The following is a 27224-nucleotide window of genomic DNA, read 5'->3' as shown; positions in this document are numbered from 1 at the left end:
TCTCTCCCTCCCCCACCCTCCCCGTCTCCCCCTCCCCCCACTCTCCCCGTCTCTCCCTCCCCACTCTCCCCGTCTCTTCCTCCCCCACCCTCCCCGTCTCCCCCTCCCCCACCCTCCCTGTCTCCCCCTCCCCCACCCTCCCCGTCTCTCCCCCCCCCACTCTCCGCGTCTCTCTGCCCCCACCCTCCCCGTCTCCCCTCCCCCCATCTCTTCCTCCCCCACCCTCCCCGTCTCTCCCTCCCCCCACTCTCCCCATCCTCCCTCCCCCCACTCTCCCCATCTCTCCCTCCCCACCCTCACTCTCTCTCCCCCTCCCCACCCTCCCGTCTCCCCCTCCCCCACTCTCCCCGTCTCCCCCTCCCCCCACTCTCCCTCCCCACCCTCCCTGTCTCCGCCTCCCCCACCCTCCCCGTCTGTCCCTCCCCCCACTCTCCCCGTCTCCCCCTCCCCCACGCTCCCCATCTGTCCCTCCCCCACCCTCCCCGTCTCTCCCTCCCCCACCCTCCCCGTCTCCCCCTCCCCCACTCTCCCCGTCTCTCCCTCCCCACTCTCCCCGTCTCTTCCTCCCCCACCCTCCCCGTCTCCCCCTCCCCCACCCTCCCCGTCTCTCCCTCCCCCCACTCTCCGCGTCTCTCTGTCTCCCCCTCCCCCCACTCTCCCCATCCTCCCTCCCCCCACCCTCCCCGTCTCTCCCTCCCCCCACTCTCCCCATCCTCCCTCCCCCCACTCTCCCCGTCTCTCCCTCCCCCCACCCTCCCCGTCTCTCCCTCCCCCCACACTCCCCCCACCCTCCCCCCACCCTCCCCGTCTCTCCCTCCCCCCACCCTCCCCGTCTCTCCCTCCCGTCTCTCTCTCTCTGTCTCTCCCTCCCGTCTCTCTCTCCTTCCCTCTCTCCGGCGCTCCCTCTCACCCCTCCCGTCTCTGATTTACACACTCCCTCTCTCCCTCCCGTCTCTCTCTCCTTCCCTCTCTCCGGCGCTCCCTCTCACCCCTCCCGTCTCTGTTTTACACACTCTCTCTCTCCCTCCCGTCTCTCTCTCCTTCCCTCTCTCCGGCGCTCCCTCTGACCCCTCCCGTCTCTGATTTACACACTCTCTCTCTCTCCCTCCCATCTCTCTCTCTCTCTCTCTCTCCCTCCCGTCTCTCTCTCCTTCCCTCTCTCCAGCGCTCCCTCTCACCCCTCCCGTCTCTGATTTACACACTCTCTCTCTCTCTCCTTCCCTCTCTCCGGCGCTCCCTCTCACCCCTCCCGTCTCTGATTTACACACTCTCTCTCTCCCTCCCGTCTCTCTCTCCTTCCCTCTCTCCGGCACTCCCTCTCACCCCTCCCGTCTCTGATTTACACACTCTCTCTCTCTCCCTCCCGTCTCTCTCTCCTTCCCTCTCTCCGGCGCTCCCTCTCACCCCTCCCGTCTCTGATTTACACACTCTCTCTCTCCCTCCCGTCTCTCTCTCCTTCCCTCTCACCCCTCCCGTCTCTGATTTACACACTCTCTCTCTCTCCATCCCGTCTTTCTCTCCTTCCCTCTCTCCGGCACTCCCTCTCACCCCTCCCGTCTCTGTTTTACACACTCTCTCTCTCCCTCCCGTCTCTCTCTCCTTCCCTCTGTCCAGCGCTCGCTCTCACCCCTCCCATCTCTGTTTTACACACTCTCTCTCCCTCCCGTCTCTCTCTCCCCTTCCCTCTCTCCGGCGCTCCCTCTCACCCCTCCCGTCTCTATTTTACACACTCTCTCTCTCCCTCCCGTCTCTCTCTCCTTCCCTCTCTCCGGCGCTCCCTCTCACCCCTCCCGTCTCTGATTTACACACTCTCTCTCTCCCTCCCGTTTCTCTCTCCTTCCCTCTCTCCGGCGCTCCCTCTCACCCCTCCCGTCTCTGTTTTACACACTCACTCTCTCCCTCCCGTCTCTCTCTCCTTCCCTCTCTCCGGCGCTCCCTCTCACCCCTCCCGTCTCTGTTTTACACACTCTCTCTCTCCCTCCCGTCTCTCTCTCTCCTTCCCTCTCTCCGGCGCTCCCTCTCACCCCTCCCGTCTCTGTTTTACACTCTCTCTCTCTCCCTCCCGTCTCTCTCTCCTTCCCTCTCTCCGGCGCTCCCTCTCACCCCTCCCGTCTCTGATTTACACACTCTCTCTCTCCCTCCCGTCTCTCTCTCCTTCCCTCTCACCCCTCCCGTCTCTGATTTACACACTCTCTCTCTCTCCATCCCGTCTTTCTCTCCTTCCCTCTCTCCGGCACTCCCTCTCACCCCTCCCGTCTCTGTTTTACACACTCTCTCTCTCCCTCCCGTCTCTCTCTCCTTCCCTCTGTCCAGCGCTCGCTCTCACCCCTCCCATCTCTGTTTTACACACTCTCTCTCCCTCCCGTCTCTCTCTCCCCTTCCCTCTCTCCGGCGCTCCCTCTCACCCCTCCCGTCTCTATTTTACACACTCTCTCTCTCCCTCCCGTCTCTCTCTCCTTCCCTCTCTCCGGCGCTCCCTCTCACCCCTCCCGTCTCTGATTTACACACTCACTCTCTCCCTCCCGTCTCTCTCTCCTTCCCTCTCTCCGGCGCTCCCTCTCACCCCTCCCGTCTCTGTTTTACACACTCTCTCTCTCCCTCCCGTCTCTCTCTCCCCTTCCCTCTCTCCGGCGCTCTCTCTCTCTCCCGTCTGTGTTTTACACACTCTCTCTCTCCCTCCCGTCTCTCTCTCCTTCCCTCTCTCCGGCGCTCCCTCTCACCCCTCCCGTCTCTGTTTTACACACTCTCTCTCTCCCTCCCGTCTCTCTCTCCTTCCCTCTCTCCGGCGCTCCCTCTCACCCCTCCCGTCTCTGTTTTACACTCTCTCTCTCTCCCTCCCGTCTCTCTCTCCTTCCCTCTCTCCAGCGCTCCCTCTCACCCCTCCCGTCTCTGTTTTACACACTCTCTCTCTCCCTCCCGTCTCTCTCTCCTTCCCTCTCTCCGGCGCTCCCTCTCACCCCTCCCGTCTCTGTTTTACACACTCTCTCTCTCCCTCCCGTCTCTCTCTCCTTCCCTCTCTCCGGCGCTCCCTCTCACCCCTCCCGTCTCTGTTTTACACACACTCTCTCTCTCCCTCCCGTCTCTCTCTCCTTCCCTCTCTCCAGCGCTCCCTCTCACCCCTCCCGTCTCTGTTTTACACACTCTCTCTCTCCCTCCCGTCTCTCTCTCCTTCCCTCTCTCCAGCGCTCGCTCTCACCCCTCCCATCTCTGTTTTACACACTCTCTCTCCCTCCCTCCCGTCTCTCTCTCCTTCCCTCTCTCCAGCGCTCCCTCTCACCCCTCCCGTCTCTGATTTACACACTCTCTCTCTCCCTCCCGTCTCTCTCCCCTTCCCTCTCTCCGGCGCTCCCTCTCACCCCTCCCGTCTCTGATTTACACACTCTCTCTCTCTCCCTCCCGTCTCTCTCTCTCTCTCTCTCCCTCCCGTCTCTCTCTCCTTCCCTCTCTCCGGCGCTCCCTCTCACCCCTCCCGTCTCTGATTTACACACTCTCTCTCTCTCCCTCCCGTCTCTCTGTCCTTCCCTCTCTCCGGCGCTCCCTCACCCCTCCCGTCTCTGTTTTACACACTCTCTCTCTCCCTCCCGTCTCTCTCTCCTTCCCTCTCTCCGGCGCTCCCTCTCACCCCTCCCGTCTCTCTCTCCTTCCCTCTCTCCGGCGCTCCCTCTCACCCCTCCCGTCTCTGATTTACACACTCCCTCTCTCCCTCCCGTCTCTCTCTCCTTCCCTCTCTCCGGCGCTGCCTCTCACCCCTCCCGTCTCTGTTTTACACACTCTCTCTCTCCCTCCCTTCTCTCTCTCCTTCCCTCTCTCCGGCGCTCCCTCTCACCCCTCCCGTCTCTGTTTTACACACTCTCTCTCTCCCTCCTGTCTCTCTCTCCTTCCCTCTCTCCGGCGCTCCCTCTCACCCCTCCCGTCTCTGTTTTACACACTCTCTCTCTCCCTCCTGTCTCTCTCTCCTTCCCTCTCTCCGGCGCTCCCTCTCACCCCTCCCGTCTCTGTTTTACACACTCTCTCTCTCCCTCCCGTCTCTCTCTCCCCTTCCCTCTCTCCGGCGCTCTCTCTCTCCCGTCTGTGTTTTACACACTCTCTCTCTCCCTCCCGTCTCTCTCTCTCTCTCTCTCTCTCTCTCTCTCTCCCTCCCGTCTCTCTCTCCTTCCCTCTCTCCGGCGCTCCCTCTCACCCCTCCCGTCTCTGATTTACACACTCCCTCTCTCCCTCCCGTCTCTCTCTCCTTCCCTCTCTCCGGCGCTCCCTCTCACCCCTCCCGTCTCTGTTTTACACACTCTCTCTCTCCCTCCCTTCTCTCTCTCCTTCCCTCTCTCCGGCGCTCCCTCTCACCCCTCCCGTCTCTGTTTTACACACTCTCTCTCTCCCTCCTGTCTCTCTCTCCTTCCCTCTCTCCGGCGCTCCCTCTCACCCCTCCCGTCTCTGTTTTACACACTCTCTCTCTCCCTCCTGTCTCTCTCTCCTTCCCTCTCTCTGGCGCTCCCTCTCACCCCTCCCGTCTCTGATTTACACACTCTCTCTCTCCCTCCCGTCTCTCTCTCCTTCCCTCTCTCCGGCGCTCCCTCTCACCCCTCCCGTCTCTGTTTTACACACTCTCTCTCTCCCTCCCGCCTCTCTCTGCTTCCCTCTCTCCGGCGCTCCCTCTCACCCCTCCCGTCTCTGTTTTACACACTCTCTCTCTCCCTCCCGTCTCTCTCTCCTTCCCTCTCTCCGGCGCTCCCTCTCACCCCTCCCGTCTCTGATTTACACACTCTCTCTCTCTCCCTCCCGTCTCTCTCTCCTTCCCTCTCTCCGGCGCTCCCTCTCACCCCTCCCGTCTCTGTTTTACACACTCTCTCTCTCCCTCCTGTCTCTCTCTCCTTCCCTCTCTCCAGCGCTCGCTCTCACCCCTCCCATCTCTGTTTTACACACTCTCTGTCTCCCTCCCGTCTCTCTCTCCTTCCCTCTCTCCGGCGCTCCCTCTCACCCCTCCCGTCTCTGTTTTACACACTCTCTCTCTCCCTCCCGTCTCTCTCTCCTTCCCTCTCTCCGGCGCTCCCTCTCACCCCTCCCGTCTCTGATTTACACACTCTCTCTCTCCCTCCCGTCTCTCTCTCCTTCCCTCTCTCCGGCGCTCCCTCTCACCCCTCCCATCTCTGTTTTACACACTCTCTCTCTCCCTCCCGTCTCTTTCTCCTTCCCTCTCTCCAGCGCTCGATCTCACCCCTCCCATCTCTGTTTTACACACTCTCTCTCCCTCCCGTCTCTCTCTCCTTCCCTCTCTCCGGCGCTCCCTCTCACCCCTCCCGTCTCTGTTTTACACACTCTCTCTCTCTCCCTCCCGTCTCTCTCTCCTTCCCTCTCTCCGGCGCTCCCTCTCACCCCTCCCGTCTCTGATTTACACACTCTCTCTCTCCCTCCCGTCTCTCTCTCCTTCCCTCTCTCCGGCGCTCCCTCTCACCCCTCCCGTCTCTGTTTTACACACTCTCTCTCTCTCCCTCCCGTCTCTCTCTCCTTCCCTCTCTCCGGCGCTCCCTCTCACCCCTCCCATCTCTGATTTACACTCTCTCTCTCTCTCTCTCTCTCTCTCTGTCCGCCGCTCTCTCTTTCACTCCCGTGTTTATCTCTCCCGAGTTCCTCACCCCTCCCCGCCCCGTCTGTCTCTCTCTGTCCATCTCTCCCCCCAGCCCTGCCCTCTAGCTCTGCAGCCCCTCCCGTCTCTCTCTCTCTCTGTCTATCCCCCTCCCCTTCTCCCTCTCTCAATCTGCCCATCTCCATCCTCCTGTCCCCCCACCCCCGGGTCTCCGCAGCGCCCGGGTCCGGGGCCGGGCCCGGGGCCGGTGCGGCGGGACCACACCCCACAGCCGGCCGCCGCCGCAGCCTCTCTCGGGCGGACGGGGGCGGGCGGGCGGACGGACGGACGCTCTGACACGGACCGAGCCGCAGCGGCCGCCCGCAGGCAGAGGGGGAGCGGGGCGAGGCCGATCCGATCGGCGCGGCCGGCCGAGAGGAGCGGAGGACGAGGGCGGCCGATCCATGGGGAACGGCGCTACCGAGCCCAGCGCCGGCTGAGAGCGGCGGAGCGCAGCGGCCATGGGCTGCATCGGATCCCGGACCATCGGTAGGTGAGGGGGACGGGGGGGACGGAGCGATGGGGTGGCAGGGGATGGCGGAGGGGAGGGAGGAAGAGGAGGGGAGGGGAATGGAGTGGGAGGGGGTGGTGGAGAAGAGGGAGGGGAGAGGAGGGAGGGAGGGGAGGGGAGGGGAGGGGAGGGGAGGGGAACGGAGCGGGAGGGGTGGCGGAGAGGAGGGAGGAATGGGAGGGAGTGATGGGGTGGGAGGGGGTGGCGGAGAAGAGGGAGGGGGGAGGGAGGGGAATGGAGAGGGAGGGGTGGCGGAGAGGAGGGAGGGGAGAGGAGGGATGGAGGGGAGGGGAGGGGAATGGAGCGGGAGGGCTGGTGGAGAAGAGGGAGGGCAGGGAGGAAGGGGAGGGGAGGGGAATGGAGCGGGAGGGGGTGGTGCAGAGGGGGGGAGAGGAGGGATGGAGGGGAACGGAGCGGGAGAGGTGGCGGAGAAGAGGGAGGGGAGAGGAGGGATGGAGGGGAGGGAGGGGAACGGAGCGGGAGGGGTGGCGCAGAGGAGGGGAGAGGAGGGAGGAATGGGAGGGAGCGATGCGGTTGGAGGGGGTGGCGGAGATGAGGGAGGGGAGGGAGGAAGGGGAGGGGAGGGGAATGGAGCGGGAGGGCTGGCGGAGAAGAGGGAGGGGAGGGGAGGGGGGAGGGAGGGGAACGGAGCGGGAGAGGTGGCACAGAGGAGGGGAGAGGAGGGAGTGATGGGGAGGGAGTGATGGGGTGGGAGGGGGTGGCGGAGAAGAGGGAGGGGGGAGGGAGGGGAATGGAGCGGGAGGGGTGGCGGAGAGGAGGGAGGGGAGAGGAGGGATGGAGGGGAGGGGAGGGGAATGGAGCAGGAGGGCTGGTGGAGAAGAGGGAGGGGAGGGAGGAAGGGGAGGGGAGGGGAAGGAGGAAGGGGAGGGGAGGGGAATGGAGCGGGAGGGCTGGCGGAGATGAGGGAGGGGAGGGGAGGGAGGAATGGGAGGGAGCGATGCGGTGGGAGGGGGTGGCGGAGAAGAGGGAGGGGAGGAAGGAATGGGAGGGGAATGGAGTGGGAGGGGGTGGTGGAGAGGAGGGGAGAGGAGGGAGGAATGGGAGGGAGTGATGGGGTGGGAGGGGGTAGCGGAGAAGAGGGAGGGGGGAGGGAGGGGAACGGAGCGGGAGGGGTGGTGGAGAGGAGGGGGAGAGGAGGGAGGAATGGGAGTGGGAGGGGGTGGTGGAGAAGAGGGAGGGGAGGGAGGAATGGGAGTGGGAGGGGTGGTGGAGAAGAGGGAGGGGAGAGGAGGGAGGGATGGGAGGGGAGGGGAATGGAGTGGGAGGGGGTGGTGGAGAAGAGGGAGGGGAGAGGAGGGAGGGAGGGGAGGGGAATGGAGTGGGAGGCGGTGGCAGAGAAGAGGGATGGGATGATGAGAAGGGGAGGGAGGTGGGGTATGGGAGGGAAGGGAGGGGCAAAGGGAGGGGAGAGGGAAGGAGAGGGAGTAGGGGAGATGGGAGGGAAAAAGATGGAGAGGGAGGCGAAAAGGAGGGGGAGGCAAGGGGGAGGGAAGAGGGAGGCGAGGGTGAGGGGTGTGGGAGGGGAGAGGGAGGCGGAGGGGAGGGGAGGGGAGAGGGAGGCGGAGGGAAGGGGAGAGGGAGGGGAGAAGGAGAGGGAGGGGAGAAGGAGAGGGGAGAAGGAGAGGGGGAGAAGGAGGGAGAGGGGGAGAAGGAGGGAGAGGGAGGGGAGAAGGAGGGGAGGGGAGGCGGAGGGTAGAGGGAGGTGGAGGGGTGGGGGAGGGGAGAGGGAGGTGGAGGGATGGGGAGAGGGAGGTGGAGGGATGGGAGAGGTAGGTTCAGGGGTGGGGGTGCGAGACGGAGGTGGAAGGGTGGGGGAGGGGAGAGGGAGGTGAAGGGGAGGGGAGAAGGGGGGAGGGGGAGGGGGAGGGGAGAAGGAGGGGGAGGGGAGGCGAAGGGGAGGGGAGAAGGAGGGGGAGGGGGAGGGGGTGGAGGGGAGAGGGAGGTGGAGGGATGGGGAGAGGGAGGCGAGGGGGAGGAGAGAGGGAGGCAAAGGGGGAGGGGAGAAGGAGGGGGAGGCGGAGGGTAGAGGGAGGTGGAGGGATGGGGGAGGGGAGAGGGAGGCGAAGGGGAGGGGAGAAGGAGGAGGAGGAGGAGGGGGAAGGGAGGCGAAGGGGAGGGGAGAAGTAGGAGGAGGGGGGCGGAGGGTAGAGGGAGGTGGAGGGGTGGGAGAGGGTGGTTCAGGGGTGGGGCTGCGAGAGGGAGGTGGAGGGATGGGGAGAGGGAGGTGGAGGGGTGGGAGAGGGTGGTTCAGGGGTGGGGGTGCGAGAGGGAGGTGGAGTGGAGGGGTGGGGAGGGGAGAGGGAGGTGGAGGGATGGGGAGAGGGAGACGAGGGGGAGGGGGAGGGGAGGGGAGGCGAAGGGGGGGGAGAAGTAGGAGGAGGGGGGGCGGAGGAGGAGGGGGGGCGGAGGGTAGAGGGAGGTGGAGGGGTGGGAGAGGGTGGTTCAGGGGTGGGGGTAGAGGGGTGGGGGAGGGTAGAGGGAGGTGGAGGGATGGGGAGAGGGAGGTGGAGGGATGGGGAGAGGGAGGTGGAGGGGTGGGAGAGGGTGGTTCAGAGGTGGGGCTGCGAGAGGGAGGTGGAGTGGAGGGGTGGGGGAGGGGAGAGGGAGGGGACGTGAGAGGGAGGTAAGGGAGGGAGAGGGGAGGTAAGGGAGGGAGGGAGAGGGGAGGAAAGCGAGGGGCAGTGAAGAGAGAGAAGGGAGTAGCGGACAGGGGAAGGTATACGGAGGGGAGGGGTGGGAAGGGAGTAGGAGATGGGGAGGGGGTGGAGGTGATTGGGGGTGAGGAGGAGATGGAGGGGAGGGCCAAGGATGCGGGAGGGGAGAATGGGATGCGGGAGGGGGATGGAGGGGAGAATGGGATGCGGGAGGGGGATGGAGGGGGGATGGAGGGGAGATGGGATGCGGGAGGGGGATGGAGGGGAGAATGGGATGCGGGAGGGGGATGGAGGGGAGAATGGGATGCGGGAGGGGGATGGAGGGGAGATGGGATGCGGGAGGGGGATGGAGGGGGGATGGAGGGGAGATGGGATGCGGGAGGGGGATGGAGGGGAGAATGGGATGCGGGAGGGGGATGGAGGGGAGAATGGGATGCGGGAGGGGGATGGAGGGGAGAATGGGATGCGGGAGGGGGATGGAGGGGAGAATGGGATGCGGGAGGGGGATGGAGGGGGGATGGAGGGGAGAATGGGATGCAGGGGGGATGGAGGGGAGCGAGGGTGAGTGGAGAGGCAGTGCTGAGCAAGAGGGTGTGAGTGAGGGGAGAAGGAGTGTCGGAGAGGTAGTGAGGAAGAGGGGCGAGGGAGGGGAGTATGGGACTGGGGAGGGGAGTACGGGATGGGAACAGGGAGGAGAGGGGGTGAGTCGAGAGTCAGTAGGTAGGAGAAGGAGGAGGAGGAGGGGCAGGGGAGAGGGAAGGAGAGGGCATGAGGGAGGGGAGTGGTAGTGAGGGAGAGGGGAGAGAAGAATGAGGTGAAAGGGAGGGATAGTGGGGAAGAGGGATGGAAGGAGGGGAGGGGAGGGGAGGGCACGGAGACAGTGAAGGGGGAAGGTGAGGGGAGAGGAAGAGAGAATAGGCAGAGAAGAGAAGGAGACTGGGACGTTAGGAGGGAACGAGGGGGTGGGTGTGAAGGAAGGGGAAGGTGAGGGGAGAGGAAGAGAGAATAGGCAGAGAAGAGAAGGAGACTGGGACGTTAGGAGGGAACGAGGGGGTGGGTGTGAGGGAGGGGGACAGAAGGAGGGAACGAGGGGGTGGGTGTGACGGGGAGGGGGACGGAAGGAGGGAACGAGGGGGTGGGTGTGAAGGGGGACGGAAGGAGGGAACGAGGGGCTGGGTGTGAGGGAGAGGGGGTGGAAGGAGTGAACAAGGGGGTGGGTGTGAGGGAGAGGGGGACGGAAGGAGGGAACGAGGGGGTGGGTGTAAGGGAGGGGGACGTTAGAAGGGAACGAGGGGGTGGGTGTGACGGGGAGGGGGACGGAAGGAGTGAACGAGGGGGTGGGTGTGAGGGAGAGGGGGACGGAAGGAGTGAACGAGGGGGTGAGTGTGAGGGAGAGGGGGACGGAAGGAGGGAACGAGGGGACGGAAGGAGGGAACGAGGGGGTGGGTGATGGAGAGGGGGACTCAAGGAGAGAACAAGGGGGTGGGTGTGAGGGAGAGGGGGACGGAAGGAGTGAACGAGGGGGTGAGTGTGATGGGAGAGGGGGACGGAAGGAGGGAACGAGGGGGTGGGTGTGAGGGAGAGGGGGACGGAAGGAGGGAATGAGGGGGTGGGTGTGAGGGAGAGGGGGACGGAAGGAGTGAACGAGGGGGTGGGTGTGAGGGAGAGGGGGACTGAAGGAGTGAACAAGGGGGTGGGTGTCAGGGAGAGGGGGACGGATGGAGGGAACGAGGGGGTGGGTGTGAGGGAGGGGGACGTTAGAAGGGAACGAGGGGGTGGGTGTGACGGGGAGGGGGACGGAAGGAGTGAACGAGGGGGTGGGTGTGAGGGAGAGGGGGACGGAAGGAGGGAACGAGGGGGTGAGTGTGAGGGAGAGGGGGACGGAAGGAGGGAACGAGGGGACGGAAGGAGGGAACGAGGGGGTGGGTGATGGAGAGGTGGACGGAAGGAGGGAACGAGGGGGTGGGTGTGAGGGAGAGGGGGACGGAAGGAGTGAACGAGAGGGTGAGTGTGAGGGAGAGGGGGACGGAAGGAGGGAATGAGGGGGTGGGTGTGAGGGAGAGGGGGATGGAAGGAGTGAACGAAGGGGTGGGTGTGATGGGAGAGGGGGACGGAAGGAGGGAACGAGGGGGTGGGTGATGGAGAGGGGGACGGAAGGAGGGAACGAGGGGGTGGGTGTGAGGGAGAGGGGGACGGAAGGAGTGAACGAGGGGGTGAGTGTGATGGGAGAGGGGGACGGAAGGAGGGAACGAGGGGGTGGGTGTGAGGGAGAGGGGGACGGAAGGAGGGAAAGAGGGGGTGGGTGTGAGGGAGAGGGGGACGGAAGGAGTGAACGAGGGGGTGGGTGTGAGGGAGAGGGGGACGGAAGGAGTGAACGAGGGGGTGGGTGTGAGGGAGAGGGGGACGGATGGAGGGAACGAGGGGGTGGGTGTGAGGGAGGGGGACGTTAGAAGAGAACGAGGGGGTGGGTGTGACGGGGAGGGGGACGGAAGGAGTGAACGAGGGGGTGGGTGTGAGGGAGAGGGGGACGGAAGGAGTGAACGAGGGGGTGGGTGTGAGGGAGAGGGGGACGGAAGGAGTGAACGAGGGGGTGGGTGTGAGGGAGAGGGGGACGGAAGGAGTGAACGAGGGGGTGGGTGTGAGGGAGAGGGGGACGGAAGGAGGGAACGAGGGGGTGGGTGATGGAGAGGGGGACGGAAGGAGGGAACGAGGGGGTGGGTGTGAGGGAGAGGGGGACGGAAGGAGGGAACGAGGGGGTGGGTGTGACGGGGAGGGGGACGGAAGGAGTGAACGAGGGGGTGGGTGTGAGGGAGAGGGGGACGGAAGGAGGGAACGAGGGGGTGGGTGTGAGGGACAGGGGGACGGAAGGAGTGAACGAGGGGGTGGGTGTGAGGGAGAGGGGGACGGAAGGAGGGAACGAGGGGGTGGGTGTGAGGGAGAGGGGGACGGAAGGAGTGAACGAGGGGGTGGGTGTGAGGGAGAGGGGGACGGAAGGAGGGAACGAGGGGGTGGGTGATGGAGAGGGGGACGGAAGGAGGGAACGAGGGGGTGGGTGTGAGGGAGAGGGGGACGGAAGGAGGGAACGAGGGGGTGGGTGTGACGGGGAGGGGGACGGAAGGAGTGAACGAGGGGGTGGGTGTGAGGGAGAGGGGGACGGAAGGAGGGAACGAGGGGGTGGGTGTGAGGGACAGGGGGACGGAAGGAGTGAACGAGGGGGTGGGTGTGAGGGAGAGGGGGACGGAAGGAGGGAACGAGGGGGTGGGTGTGAGGGAGAGGGGGACGGAAGGAGGGAACGAGGGGGTGGGTGTGAGGGAGAGGGGGACGGAAGGAGTGAACGAGGGGGTGGGTGTGAGGGAGAGGGGGACGGAAGGAGGGAACGAGGGGGTGGGTGTGAGGGAGAGGGGGATGGAAGGAGTGAACGAGGGGGTGGGTGTGAGGGAGAGGGGGACGGAAGGAGTGAACGAGGGGGTGGGTGTGAGGGAGAGGGGGACGGAAGGAGGGAACGAGGGGGTGGGTGTGAGGGAGAGGGGGACGGAAGGAGTGAACGAGGGGGTGGGTGTGATGGGAGAGGGGGATGGATGGAGGGAACGAGGGGGTGGGTGTGAGGGAGAGGGGGACGGAAGGAGGGAACGAGGGGGTGGGTGTGAGGGAGAGGGGGACGGAAGGAGGGAACGAGGGGGTGGGTGTGAGGGAGAGGGGGACGGAAGGAGGGAACGAGGGGGTGGGTGTGAGGGAGGGGGACGTTAGAAGGGAACGAGGGGGTGGGTGTGAGGGAGAGGGGGACGGAAGGAGGGAATGAGGGGGTGGGTGTAAGGGAGAGGGGGACGGAAGGAGGGAACGAGGGGGTGGGTGTGTGGGAGGGGGGGACGGATGGAGGGAACGAGGGGGTGGGTGTGAGGGAGAGGTGGATGGATGGAGGGAACGAGGGGGTGGGTGTGAGGGAGAGGGGGACGGAAGGAGTGAACGAGAGGGTGAGTGTGAGGGAGAGGGGGACGGAAGGAGGGAATGAGGGGGTGGGTGTGAGGGAGAGGGGGATGGAAGGAGTGAACGAAGGGGTGGGTGTGATGGGAGAGGGGGACGGAAGGAGGGAACGAGGGGGTGGGTGATGGAGAGGGGGACGGAAGGAGGGAACGAGGGGGTGGGTGTGAGGGAGAGGGGGACGGAAGGAGTGAACGAGGGGGTGAGTGTGATGGGAGAGGGGGACGGAAGGAGGGAACGAGGGGGTGGGTGTGAGGGAGAGGGGGACGGAAGGAGGGAAAGAGGGGGTGGGTGTGAGGGAGAGGGGGACGGAAGGAGTGAACGAGGGGGTGGGTGTGAGGGAGAGGGGGACGGAAGGAGTGAACGAGGGGGTGGGTGTGAGGGAGAGGGGGACGGATGGAGGGAACGAGGGGGTGGGTGTGAGGGAGGGGGACGTTAGAAGAGAACGAGGGGGTGGGTGTGACGGGGAGGGGGACGGAAGGAGTGAACGAGGGGGTGGGTGTGAGGGAGAGGGGGACGGAAGGAGTGAACGAGGGGGTGGGTGTGAGGGAGAGGGGGACGGAAGGAGTGAACGAGGGGGTGGGTGTGAGGGAGAGGGGGACGGAAGGAGTGAACGAGGGGGTGGGTGTGAGGGAGAGGGGGACGGAAGGAGGGAACGAGGGGGTGGGTGATGGAGAGGGGGACGGAAGGAGGGAACGAGGGGGTGGGTGTGAGGGAGAGGGGGACGGAAGGAGGGAACGAGGGGGTGGGTGTGACGGGGAGGGGGACGGAAGGAGTGAACGAGGGGGTGGGTGTGAGGGAGAGGGGGACGGAAGGAGGGAACGAGGGGGTGGGTGTGAGGGACAGGGGGACGGAAGGAGTGAACGAGGGGGTGGGTGTGAGGGAGAGGGGGACGGAAGGAGGGAACGAGGGGGTGGGTGTGAGGGAGAGGGGGACGGAAGGAGGGAACGAGGGGGTGGGTGTGAGGGAGAGGGGGACGGAAGGAGTGAACGAGGGGGTGGGTGTGAGGGAGAGGGGGACGGAAGGAGGGAACGAGGGGGTGGGTGTGAGGGAGAGGGGGATGGAAGGAGTGAACGAGGGGGTGGGTGTGAGGGAGAGGGGGACGGAAGGAGTGAACGAGGGGGTGGGTGTGAGGGAGAGGGGGACGGAAGGAGGGAACGAGGGGGTGGGTGTGAGGGAGAGGGGGACGGAAGGAGTGAACGAGGGGGTGGGTGTGATGGGAGAGGGGGATGGATGGAGGGAACGAGGGGGTGGGTGTGAGGGAGAGGGGGACGGAAGGAGGGAACGAGGGGGTGGGTGTGAGGGAGAGGGGGACGGAAGGAGGGAACGAGGGGGTGGGTGTGAGGGAGAGGGGGACGGAAGGAGGGAACGAGGGGGTGGGTGTGAGGGAGGGGGACGTTAGAAGGGAACGAGGGGGTGGGTGTGAGGGAGAGGGGGACGGAAGGAGGGAATGAGGGGGTGGGTGTAAGGGAGAGGGGGACGGAAGGAGGGAACGAGGGGGTGGGTGTGTGGGAGGGGGGGACGGATGGAGGGAACGAGGGGGTGGGTGTGAGGGAGAGGTGGATGGATGGAGGGAACGAGGGGGTGGGTGTGAGGGAGAGGGGGACGGAAGGAGTGAACGAGGGGGTGGGTGTGAGGGAGAGGGGGACGGAAGGAGGGAACGAGGGGGTGGGTGTGAGGGAGAGGGGGACGGAAGGAGTGAACGAGGGGGTGGGTGTGAGGGAGAGGGGGACGGAAGGAGTGAACGAGGGGGTGGGTGTGAGGGACAGGGGGACGGAAGGAGTGAACGAGGGGGTGGGTGTGAAGGGGGACGGAAGGAGTGAACGAGGGGGTGGGTGTGAGGGAGAGGGGGACGGAAGGAGGGAACGAGGGGGTGGGTGTGAGGGAGAGGGGGACGGAAGGAGGGAACGAGGGGGTGGGTGTGAGGGAGGGGGAACGGAAGGAGGGAACGAGGGGGTGGGTCTGAGGGAGAGTGGGACGGAAGGAGGGAACGAGGGGGTGGGTGTGAGGGAGAGGGGGACGGAAGGAGGGAACGAGGGGGTGGGTGTGAGGTAGAGGGGGACGGAAGGAGGGAACGAGGGGGTGGGTGTGAGGGAGAGGGGGACGGAAGGAGGGAATGAGGGGGTGGGTGTGAGGGAGGGGGGGACGGAAGGAGGGAACGAGGGGGTGGGTGTGAGGGAGAGGGGGACGGAAGGAGTGAACGAGGGGGTGGGTGTGAGGGAGGGGGGGACGGAAGGAGGGAACGAGGGGGTGGGTGTGAGGGAGAGGGGGACGGAAGGAGGGAACGAGGGGGTGGGTGTGAGGGAGAGGGGGACGGAAGGAGTGAACGAGGGGGTGAGTGTGAGGGAGAGGGGGACGGAAGGAGGGAACGAGGGGGTGGGTGTGAGGGAGAGGGGGACGGAAGGAGTGAACGAGGGGGTGGGTGTGAGGGAGGGGGGGATGGAAGGAGGGAACGAGGGGGTGGGTGTGAGGGAGAGGGGGACGGAAGGAGGGAACGAGGGGGTGGGTGTGAGGGACAGGGGGACGGATGGAGTGAACGAGGGGGTGAGTGTGAGGGAGAGGGGGACGGAAGGAGGGAACGAGGGGACAGAAGGAGGGAACGAGGGGGTGGGTGTGAGGGAGGGGGGGACGGACGGAGGGAACGAGGGGGTGGGTGTGAGGGACAGGGGGACGGAAGGAGGGAACGAGGGGGTGGGTGTGAGGGAGAGGGGGACGGAAGGAGGGAACGAGGGGGTGGGTGTGAGGGACAGGGGGACGGATGGAGTGAACGAGGGGGTGAGTGTGAGGGAGAGGGGGACGGAAGGAGGGAACGAGGGGGTGGGTGTGAGGGAGAGGGGGACGGAAGGAGTGAACGAGGGGGTGGGTGTGAGGGACAGGGGGACGGAAGGAGTGAACGAGGGGGTGGGTGTGAAGGGGGACGGAAGGAGTGAACGAGGGGGTGGGTGTGAGGGAGAGGGGGACGGAAGGAGGGAACGAGGGGGTGGGTGTGAGGGAGAGGGGGACGGAAGGAGGGAACGAGGGGGTGGGTGTGAGGGAGGGGGAACGGAAGGAGGGAACGAGGGGGTGGGTCTGAGGGGAGAGGGGGACGGAAGGAGGGAACGAGGGGGTGGGTGTGAGGGAGAGGGGGACGGAAGGAGGGAACGAGGGGGTGGGTGTGAGGTAGAGGGGGACGGAAGGAGGGAACGAGGGGGTGGGTGTGAGGGAGAGGGGGACGGAAGGAGGGAACGAGGGGGTGGGTGTGAGGGAGGGGGGGACGGAAGGAGGGAACGAGGGGGTGGGTGTGAGGGAGAGGGGGACGGAAGGAGTGAACGAGGGGGTGGGTGTGAGGGAGGGGGGGACGGAAGGAGGGAACGAGGGGGTGGGTGTGAGGGAGAGGGGGACGGAAGGAGGGAACGAGGGGGTGGGTGTGAGGGAGAGGGGGACGGAAGGAGTGAACGAGGGGGTGAGTGTGAGGGAGAGGGGGACGGAAGGAGGGAACGAGGGGGTGGGTGTGAGGGAGAGGGGGACGGAAGGAGGGAACGAGGGGGTGGGTGTGAGGGAGAGGGGGACGGAAGGAGGGAACGAGGGGGTGGGTGTGAGGGACAGGGGGACGGATGGAGGGAACGAGGGGGTGGGTGTGAGGGACAGGGGGACGGATGGAGTGAACGAGGGGGTGAGTGTGAGGGAGAGGGGGACGGAAGGAGGGAACGAGGGGACGGAAGGAGGGAACGAGGGGGTGGGTGTGAGGGAGGGGGGGACGGACGGAGGGAACGAGGGGGTGGGTGTGAGGGACAGGGGGACGGAAGGAGGGAACGAGGGGGTGGGTGTGAGGGAGAGGGGGACGGAAGGAGGGAACGAGGGGGTGGGTGTGAGGGACAGGGGGACGGATGGAGTGAACGAGGGGGTGAGTGTGAGGGAGAGGGGGACGGAAGGAGGGAACGAGGGGGTGGGTGTGAGGGAGAGGGGGACGGAAGGAGGGAACGAGGGGGTGGGTGTGAGGGACAGGGGGACGGATGGAGTGAACGAGGGGGTGAGTGTGAGGGAGAGGGGGACGGAAGGAGGGAACGAGGGGACAGAAGGAGGGAACGAGGGGGTGGGTGTGAGGGAGGGGGGGACGGACGGAGGGAACGAGGGGGTGGGTGTGAGGGAGAGGGGGACGGAAGGAGGGAACGAGGGGGTGGGTGTGAGGGACAGGGGGACGGAAGGAGGGAACGAGGGGGTGGGTGTGAGGGAGGGGGGATGGACGGAGGGAACGAGGGGGTGGGTGTGAGGGACAGGGGGACGGAAGGAGGGAACGAGGGGGTGGGTGTGAGGGAGGGGGGGACGGATGGAGGGAACGAGGGGGTGGGTGTGAGGGAGAGGGGGATGGATGGAGGGAACGAGGGGGTGGGTGTGAGGGAGAGGGGGACGGAAGGAGTGAACGAGGGGGTGGGTGTGAGGGAGAGGGGGACGGAAGGAGGGAACGAGGGGGTGGGTGTGAGGGAGGGGGAGCTGTCGCTGGTCTGATCTCTGACCCTGTCCCATCCCGTCGCCCCCCCCCAGCGGCAGAGAGCGTCCCAGTGAAGTGGAAAGGGTCGAAAGATGTTGACACTGTCCACTTGGAGAGCACCAACACCCTCCAGTCCTCGAGTGAGGTAATTCCCTCACACCCTCATCCAGATCACCTGCTCCCTCCTTCCCTCCCACTCTCTACCCCGAAAGTCCTCCCTCTACCCCTAAACCCCTCCCTAACAACCTCCCTCTACTCGTTAACCCTTCTCTCTACCCCTAACACCCTCCCTCTACCCCTAACACCCTCCATCTACCCCTAACCCCCTCCATCTACCCCTAACCCCCCTCCTCTACTCCTAACACCCTCCCTCTACCCCTAAACCCCCCTCCCTCTACCCCTAAACCCCCTCCCTCTACCCCTAACACCCTCCCTCTACCCCTAACACCCTCCCTCTACCCCTAACCCCCTCCATCTACCCCTAACCCCCTCCATCTACCCCTAAACCCCTCCCTCTACCCCTAACACCCTCCATCTACCCCTAAACCCCTCCCTCTACCCCTAAACCCCCTCCCTCTACCCCTACCCCCTCCATCTACCCCTAAACCCTCCCTAACAACCTCCCTCTACTCATTAACCCTTCTCTCTACCCCTAACACCCTCCCTCTACCCCTAAACCCTCTCCATCTACCCCTAAACCCCTCCCTCTACCCCTAAACCCCTCCATCTACCCCTAAACCCCTCCCTCTACTCCTAAACCCCTCCATCTACCCCTAAACCCCTCCCTCTACCCCTAAACCCCTCCATCTACCCCTAAACCCCTCCCTAACAACCTCCCTCTACTCGTTAACCCTTCTCTCTACCCCTAACACCCTCCCTCTACCCCTAACCCCCTCCATCTACCCCTAAACCCCTCCCTCTACCCCTAACACCCTCCCTCTACCCCTAACCCCCTCCATCTACCCCTAAACCCCTCCCTCTACCCCTAAACCCCCTCCCTCTACCCCTACCCCCCTCCATCTACCCCTAAACCCTCCCTAACACCCTCCCTCTACCCCTAACCCCCTCCATCTACCCCTAAACCCCTCCCTCTACCCCTACTCCCCTCCATCTACCCCTACCCCCCTCCATCTACCCCTAACCCCCTCCATCTACCCCTAAACCCCTCCCTCTACCCCTACTCCCCTCCATCTACCCCTACCCCCCTCCATCTACCCCTAACACCCTCCATCTACCCCTAAACCCCTCCCTCTACCCCTAACACCCTCCCTCTACCCCTAACCCCCTCCATCTACCCCTAAACCCCTCCCTAACAACCTCCCTCTACTCGTTAACCCTTCTCACTACCCCTAACACCCTCCCTCTACCCCTAAACCCCCTTCCTCTACCCCTAAAACCCTCCCTAACACCCTCCATCTACCCCTACCCCCCTCCATCTACCCCTAAACCCCTCCCTCTACCCCTAACACCCTCCCTCTACCCCTAACACCCTCCATCTACCCCTAAACCCCGTCCCTCTACCCCTAAACCCCTCCCTCTACCCCTAACACCCTCCCTCTACCCCTAAACCCCTCCATCTACCCCTAACCCCCTCCATCTACCCCTAACCCCCTCCATCTACCCCTAACACCCCTCCCTCTACCCCTAAACCCCTCCATCTACCCCTACCCCCCTCCATCTACCCCTAACACCCTCCATCTACCCCTAAACCCCTCCCTCTACCCCTAACACCCTCCCTCTACCCCTAACCCCCTCCATCTACCCCTAAACCCCTCCCTAACAACCTCCCTCTACTCGTTAACCCTTCTCACTACCCCTAACACCCTCCCTCTACCCCTAAACCCCCTTCCTCTACCCCTAAAACCCTCCCTAACACCCTCCATCTACCCCTACCCCCCTCCATCTACCCCTAAACCCCTCCCTCTACCCCTAACACCCTCCCTCTACCCCTAACACCCTCCATCTACCCCTAAACCCCGTCCCTCTACCCCTAAACCCCTCCCTCTACCCCTAACACCCTCCCTCTACCCCTAAACCCCTCCATCTACCCCTAACCCCCTCCATCTACCCCTAACACCCCTCCCTCTACCCCTAAACCCCTCCATCTACCCCTACCCCCCTCCATCTACCCCTAAACCCCTCCCTAACAACCTCCCTCTACTCGTTAACCCTTCTCTCTACCCCTAACACCCTCCCTCTACCCCTAAACCCCCCTCCCTCTACCCCTACTCCCCTCCATCTACCCCTAACCCCCCTCCTCTACCCCTAACACCCTCCCTCTACCCCTATACCCCCCTCCCTCTACCCCTAAACCCCCTCCCTCTACCCCTACTCCCCTCCATCTACCCCTACTCCCCTCCATCTACCCCTAAACCCCTCCCTCTACCCCTAAACCCCCCTCCCTCTACCCCTAAACCCCCTCCCTCTACCCCTACTCCCCTCCATCTACCCCTAACCCCCCTCCATCTACCCCTACCCCCCTCCATCTACCCCTAAACCCCTCCCTCTACCCCTAACACCCTCCCTCTACCCCTAACACCCTCCATCTACCCCTAAACCCCGTCCCTCTACCCCTAAACCCCTCCCTCTACCCCTAACACCCTCCCTCTACCCCTAAACCCCTCCATCTACCCCTAACCCCCTCCATCTACCCCTAACACCCCTCCCTCTACCCCTAAACCCCTCCATCTACCCCTACCCCCCTCCATCTACCCCTAAACCCCTCCCTAACAACCTCCCTCTACTCGTTAACCCTTCTCTCTACCCCTAACACCCTCCCTCTACCCCTAAACCCCCCTCCCTCTACCCCTACTCCCCTCCATCTACCCCTAACCCCCCTCCTCTACCCCTAACACCCGCCCTCTACCCCTATACCCCCCTCCCTCTACCCCTAAACCCCCTCCCTCTACCCCTACTCCCCTCCATCTACCCCTACTCCCCTCCATCTACCCCTAAACCCCTCCCTCTACCCCTAAACCCCCCTCCCTCTACCCCTAAACCCCCTCCCTCTACCCCTACTCCCCTCCATCTACCCCTAACCCCCCTCCATCTACCCCTAACCCCCTCCTCTACCCCTAACACCCTCCCTCCACCCCTAACACCCTCCCTCTACCCCTAAACCCCTCCCTCTACCCCTAAACCCCTCCCTAACAACCTCCCTCTACTCATTAACCCTTCTCTCTACCCCTAACACCCTCCCTCTACCCCTAACCCCCTCCATCTACCCCTAACCCCCTCCATCTACCCCTAAACCCCTCCCTCTACCCCTAACACCCTCCCTCTACCCCTAACCCCCTCCATCTACCCCTAAACCCCTCCCTAACAACCTCCCTCTACTCGTTAACCCTTCTCTCTACCCCTAACACCCTCCCTCTACCCCTAAACCCCCTTCCTCTACCCCTACTCCCCTCCATCTACCCCTAAACCCCCTCCCTCTACCCCTAAACCCCTCCCTTTACCCCTAAACCCCCTCCCTCTACCCCTACCCCCCTCCATCTACCCCAAACCCTCCCTAACAACCTCCCTCTACTCGTTAACCCTTCTCTCTACCCCTAACACCCTCCCTCTACCCCTAAACCCTCTCCATCTACCCCTAAACCCCTCCCTCTACCCCTAAACCCCCTTCCTCTACCCCTACTCCCCTCCATCTACCCCTAAACCCCGTCCCTCTACCCCTACCCCCCTCCATCTACCCCTAAACCCCTCCCTCTACCACTAAACCCCCTCCCTCTACCCCTACCCCCCTATTCTACCCCTAAACCCTCCCTAACAACCTCCCTCTACTCATTAACCCTTCTCTCTACCCCTAACACCCTCCCTCTATCCAAACACCATCTTTCTATTCCTAAACCCCTCCCAGTACCCTTAAACCCCTCCCTCTACCCCTAACACCCTTCCTCTACCCCTAAACCCCTCCCTCTACCCCTAAACCCCCCTCCTCTACCCCTAAACCCCCCTCCCTCTACCCCTAAACCCCTCCCTAACAACCTCCCTCTGTTCATTAACCCTTCTCTCTACCCCTAACACCCTCCCTCTACCCCTAAACCCCCTTCCTCTACCCCAACTCCCCTCCATCTACCCCTAAACCCCTCCCTCTACCCCTAACCCCCCTCCCTCTACCCCTACCCCCCTCCATCTACCCCTAAACCCTCCCTAACAACCTCCCTCTGTTCATTAACCCTTCTCTCTACCCCTAACACCCTCCCTCTACCCCTAAACCCCCTTCCTCTACCCCTACTCCCCTCCATCTACCCCTAAACCCCTCCCTCTACCCCTAACCCCCCTCCCTCTACCCCGAAACCCCCTCCCTCTACCCCTACCCCCCTCCATCTACCCCTAAACCCTCCCTAACAACCTCCCTCTACTCATTAACCCTTCACTCTACCCCTAACACCCTCCCTCTATCCAAACACCATCTTTCTATTCCTAAACCCCTCCCAGTACCCCTAAACCCCTCCCTCTACCCCTAACACCCTTCCTCTACCCCTAAACCCTCTCCCTCTACCCCTAATCCCTCCATCTACCCCTAAACCCTCCCTAACAACCTCCCTCTGTTCATTAACCCTTCTCTCTACCCCTAACACCCTCCCTCTACCCCTAAACCCCCTTCCTCTACCCCTACTCCCCTCCATCTACCCCTAAACCCCTCCCTCTACCCCTAACCCCCTCCCTCTACCCCTAAACCCCCTCCCTCTACCCCTACCCCCTTCCATCTACCCCTAAACCCTCCCTAACAACCTCCCTCTACTCATTAACCCTTCTCTCTACCCCTAACACCCTCCCTCTATCCAAACATCATCTTTCTATTCCTAAACCCCTCCCAGTACCCCTAAACCCCTCCCTCTACCCCTAACACCCTTCCTCTACCCCTAAACCCCCTCCCTCTACCCCTAACCCCTCCATCTACCCCTAAACCCCTCCCTAACAACCTCCCTCTGTTCATTAACCCTTCTCTCTACCCCTAACACCCTCCCTCTACCCCTAAACCCCCTTCCTCTACCCCTACTCCCCTCCATCTACCCCTAAACCCCTCCCTCTACCCCTAAACCCCCTCCCTCTACCCCTACCCCCCTCCATCTACCCCTAAACCCTCCCTAACAACCTCCCTCTACTCATTAACCCTTCTCTCTACCCCTAACACCCTCCCTCTATCCAAACACCATCTTTCTATTCCTAAACCCCTCCCAGTACCCTTAAACCCCTCCCTCTACCCCTAAACCCATCAGCCCCTCTGAAAATCTTTCACTTCCCCATCTCCACCCCTCCTCATTCCCCACCTTCCTTTACAACTCCCCTGACCCCTCTGCCTCCTAGACCTCTCTACTCCCTCCTCTCCCAATCCCTCTCCCCCTCCCCCAGTCAATTCTCTGTGTCCCTCCTGTGCCAACCCCACTCCCCCTCCTCTCCCCTGTCACTCCAATCTCCCCCTCACACTCCCCATTTTCCCCTCCCCTCTTCTACCTCCCCATCCTCTCTTCCCATCCCCTCTTCTTCTTTCCCCATCCACTCCCCATCCCTCCCCTATCCTCTCCACTGCTCCACTCTCAACCCTCACATCTCCTCTCCCCCTCCCCGTCCCCTCCCCGCATCCCTTCTCTCCCTGGCCCCTCTCTCCCCTTCCCCTCTTCTCCCTCCACTCTTCCCTCCAGCTCCCCTATCCCCTTGTCCCTTTCCCCTCTCCGCTGCCCACTCCCCACACATCGGCCAGTCTCTCCTCTGCCTCTCCTCCTGTCCAATCACCTCCCTTCTCCCTCAGCCCCCCCACCCCCGTCCCTCCACTGCTCTGTCCGGTCTCACTTTGTGTCCTCTCTCTCCACAGCACACCCGGACCGAGGTGTCCTGGGACGGTATAAACGTGAGTACAGAACACCTCAGAGACAACCCCCTCTCCCCCTCTCCCTGACCTCCACTCCCTCCCTCCGCTCTCCTCTCCCTCCCTCACCCTCCCCTCTCCCCCTCTCCCTGTCCCCCTTCCCTTCTCCACACCCCCTTCCCTACCCATTCCCCTCTCCCTCCTTCCCTTCCCCACACCCCTTGCCCCTCTCCCATTACCCCTCTCCCTGTCCTCCTCTCTCCCTTCCCTTCCCCACAACCTCTCCCCTTCCCATTCCCCTCTCCCTGTCCCTCCTTCCCCACACCCTCTCCCCTTCCCCCACACCCCTTCCCCCTCTCCCATTACCCCTCTCCCTGTCCTCCTCTCTCCCTTCCCTTCCCCACACCCTCTCCCCTTCCCATTCCCCTCTCCCTGTCCCTCCTTCCCTTCCGCACACCCTCTCCCCTTCCCCCACACCCCTTCCCCCTCTCCCATTACCCCTCTCCCTCTCCTCCTCTCTCCCTTCCCTTCCCCACACCCCCTCCCCTTCCCATTCCCCTCTCCCTCCTTCCCTTCCCCACACCCTCTCCCCTTCTCCCCACCCCTTCCCCCTCTCCCATTACCCCTCTCCCTGTCATCCTCTCCCCCTTCCCTTCCCTTCCCCACACCCTCTCCCCTTTCCCATTCCCCTCTCCCTGTCCCTCCTTCCCTTCCCCACACCCTCTCCCCTTTCCATTCCCCTCTCCCTGTCCCTCCTTCCCTTCCCCACACCCTCTCCCCTTCCCATTCCCCTCTCCCTCCTTCCCTTCCCCACACCCTCTCCCCTTCTCCCCACCCCTTCCCCCTCTCCCATTACCCCTCTCCCTGTCATCCTCTCCCCCTTCCCTTCCCTTCCCCACACCCTCTCCCCTTTCCCATTCCCCTCTCCCTGTCCCTCCTTCCCTTCCCCACACCCTCTCCCCTTTCCATTCCCCTCTCCCTGTCCCTCCTTCCCTTCCCCACACCCTCTCCCCTTTCCATTCCCCTCTCGCTGTCCCTCCTTCCCTTCCACACACCCTCTACCCTTCCCATTCCCATCTCCCTGTCCCCCCTTCCCTTCCCCACACCCTCTCCGCTTCCCATTCCCCTCTCGCTGTCCCCCTTCCCTTCCCCACACCCTCTCCCCTTCCCATTCCCCTCTCCCTGTCCCTGTCCCTCCTTCCCTTCCCCACACCCTCTCCCCTTCCCATTCCCCTCTCCCTGTCCTCCTCTCCCCATTCCCCTCTCCCTGTCCTCCTCTCCCCATTCCCGACACCCTCTTCCCTTCCCATTCCCCTCTCCCTGTCCCCTTCCCTTCCCCACACCCTCTCCCCTTCCCATTCCCCTCTCCCTGTCCCTGTCCCTCCTTCCCTTCCCCACACCCTCTCCCCTTCCCATTCCCCTCTCCCTGTCCTCCTCTCCCCATTCCCCTCTCCCTGTCCTCCTCTCCCCATTCCCGACACCCTCTTCCCTTCCCATTCCCCTCTCCCTGTCCCCTTCCCTTCCCCACACCCTCTCCCCTTCTCTCCACCCCTTCCCCTCTCCCCACCCCTTCCCCCCTCCCATTACCCCTCTCCCTGTCATCCTCTCCCCCTTCCCTTCCCTTCCCTTCCCCACACCCTCTCCCCTTTCCATTCCCCTCCCTGTCCCTCCTTCCCTTCCCCACACCCTCTCCGCTTCCCATTCCCCTCTCCCTGTCCCCCCTTACCTTCCCCAAACCCTCTCCCCTTCCCCCACCACCCGTTCCCCCCTTCCCATTCCCCTCTCCCTGTCCTTCACTCCCCCTTCCCTTCCCCACACCCTCTCCCCTTACCCCCCACCCCTTGCCCCTCTCCCATTACCCCTCTCCCTGTCCTCCTCTCCCCCTTCCCTTCCCCACACCCTCTCCCCTTCCCATTCCCCTCTCCCTGTCCCCCTTCCCTTCCCCACACCCTCTCCCCTTCTCTCCACCCCTTCCCCTCTCCCCACCCCTTCCCCCCTCCCATTACCCCTCTCCCTGTCATCCTCTCCCCCTTCCCTTCCCTTCCCCACACCCTCTCCCCTTTCCATTCCCCTCCCTGTCCCTCCTTCCCTTCCCCACACCCTCTCCGCTTCCCATTCCCCTCTCCCTGTCCCCCCTTACCTTCCCCACACCCTCTCCCCTTCCCCCACCACCCGTTCCCCCCTTCCCATTCCCCCTCTCCCTGTCCTCCACTCCCCCTTCCCTTCCCCACACCCTCTCCCCTTACCCCCCACCCCTTGCCCCTCTCCCATTACCCCTCTCCCTGTCCTCCTCTCCCCCTTCCCTTCCCCACACCCTCTTCCCTTCCCATTCCCCTCTCTGTCCCTCCTTCCCTTCCCCACACACTCTCCCCTTCCCATTCCCCTCTCCCTGTCACTCCTTCCCTTCCCCACACCCTCTCCCCTTCCCATTCCCCTCTCGCTGTCCCCCTTCCCTTCCCCACACCCTCTCCCCTTCCCATTCCCCTCTCCCTGTCCCTCCTTCCCTACCCCACACCCTCTCCCCTTCCCATCTCCCTGTCCCTCCTTCCCTTCCCCACACCCTCTCCGCTTCCCATTCCCCTCTCCCTGTCCTCATCTCCCCCTTCCCAACACCCTCTCCCCTTCCCATTCCCCTCTCCCTGTCCCCCCTTCCCTTCCCTACACCCTCTCCCCTTCTCCCCACCCCTTCCCCCTCTCCCATTACCCCTCTCCCTGTCATCCTCTCCCCCTTCCCTTCCATTCCCCACACCATCTCCCCTTCACATTCCCCTCTCCCTGTCCCTGTCCCTCCTTCCCTTCCCCACACCCTCTCCCCTTCCCATTCCCCTCTCCCTGTCCTCCTCTCCCCCTTCCCGACACCCTCTCCCCTTCCCATTCCCCTCTCCCTGTCCCTCCTTCCCTTCCCCACACCCTCTCCCCTTCCCATTCCCCTCTCCCTGTCCCCCTTCCCTTCCCCACACCCTCTCCCCTTCTCCCCACCCCTTCCCCTCTCCCCACCCCTTCCCCCTCTCCCATTACCCCTCTCCCTGTCATCCTCTCCCCCTTCCCTTCCCCACACCCTAACCCCTTTCCATTCCCCTCTCCCTGTCCTCATCTCCCCCTTCCCAACACCCTCTCCCCTTTCCATTCCCCTCTCCCTGTCCCCCCCTTCCCTTCCCTACACCCTCTCCCCTTCTCCCCACCCCTTCCCCCTCTCCCATTACCCCTCTCCCTGTCATCCTCTCCCCCTTCCCTTCCATTCCCCACACCCTCTCCCCTTCCCATTCCCCTCTCCCTGTCCCTGTCCCTCCTTCCCTTCCCCACACCCTCTCCCCTTCCCATTCCCCTCTCCCTGTCCTCCTCTCCCCCTTCCCGACACCCTCTCCCCTTCCCATTCCCCTCTCCCTGTCCCTCCTTCCCTTCCCCACACCCTCTCCCCTTCCCATTCCCCTCTCCCTGTCCCCCTTCCCTTCCCCACACCCTCTCCCCTTCTCCCCACCCCTTCCCCTCTCCCCACCCCTTCCCCCTCTCCCATTACCCCTCTCCCTGTCATCCTCTCCCCCTTCCCTTCCCCACACCCTAACCCCTTTCCATTCCCCTCTCCCTGTCCTCATCTCCCCCTTCCCAACACCCTCTCCCCTTTCCATTCCCCTCTCCCTGTCCCCCCCTTCCCTTCCCTACACCCTCTCCCCTTCTCCCCACCCCTTCCCCCTCTCCCATTACCCCTCTCCCTGTCATCCTCTCCCCCTTCCCTTCCATTCCCCACACCCTCACCCCTTCACATTCCCCTCTCGCTGTCCCCTTCCCTTCCCCACACCCTCTCCCCTTCCCATTCCCCTCTCCCTGTCCTCCTCTCCCCCTTCCCGACACCCTCTCCCCTTCCCATTCCCCTCTCCCTTTCCCTCCTTCCCTTCCCCACACCCTCTCCCCTTCCCATTCCCCTCTCCCTGTCCCCCTTCCCTTCCCCACACCCTCTGCCCTTCTCCCCACCCCTTCCCCTCTCCCCACCCCTTCCCCCTCTCCCATTACCCCTCTCCCTGTCATCCTCTCCCCCTTCCCTTCCCTTCCCCACACCCTCTCCCCTTCCCCCAGCACCCGTTCCCCCCTTCCTATTCCCCCTCTCCCTGTCCTCCACTCCCCCTTCCCTTCCCCACACCCTCTCCCCTCCCCCCCACCTCTTCCCC

General features: G+C 64.1%; 1 protein-coding gene across 1 annotated transcript in view; it reads left to right on the top strand.

Moving 5' to 3' along the window:
• The first annotated feature begins 5713 nt into the window (after nucleotides 1-5713).
• Nucleotides 5714-27224, top strand: part of LOC134342025 (protein FAM131B-like) — a 58663-nt gene continuing 37152 nt past the window's right edge. Inside the window, exons 1-3 of the mRNA XM_063039960.1 lie at nucleotides 5714-6106; nucleotides 17303-17394; nucleotides 23068-23103. Coding sequence (XP_062896030.1) covers nucleotides 6079-6106; nucleotides 17303-17394; nucleotides 23068-23103 — 156 coding nt within the window. The 5' untranslated portion in view covers nucleotides 5714-6078. The remainder of the gene's footprint in view (nucleotides 6107-17302; nucleotides 17395-23067; nucleotides 23104-27224) is intronic.

The sequence above is a fragment of the Mobula hypostoma genome, unplaced genomic scaffold (genome assembly GCF_963921235.1).
Source record: "Mobula hypostoma unplaced genomic scaffold, sMobHyp1.1 scaffold_171, whole genome shotgun sequence".
NCBI classification, from domain to species: Eukaryota; Metazoa; Chordata; class Chondrichthyes; order Myliobatiformes; family Myliobatidae; genus Mobula; species Mobula hypostoma.
Note: the sequence above shows the minus strand (reverse complement) of the source record. Positions and strands in the feature narration are given on the sequence as shown.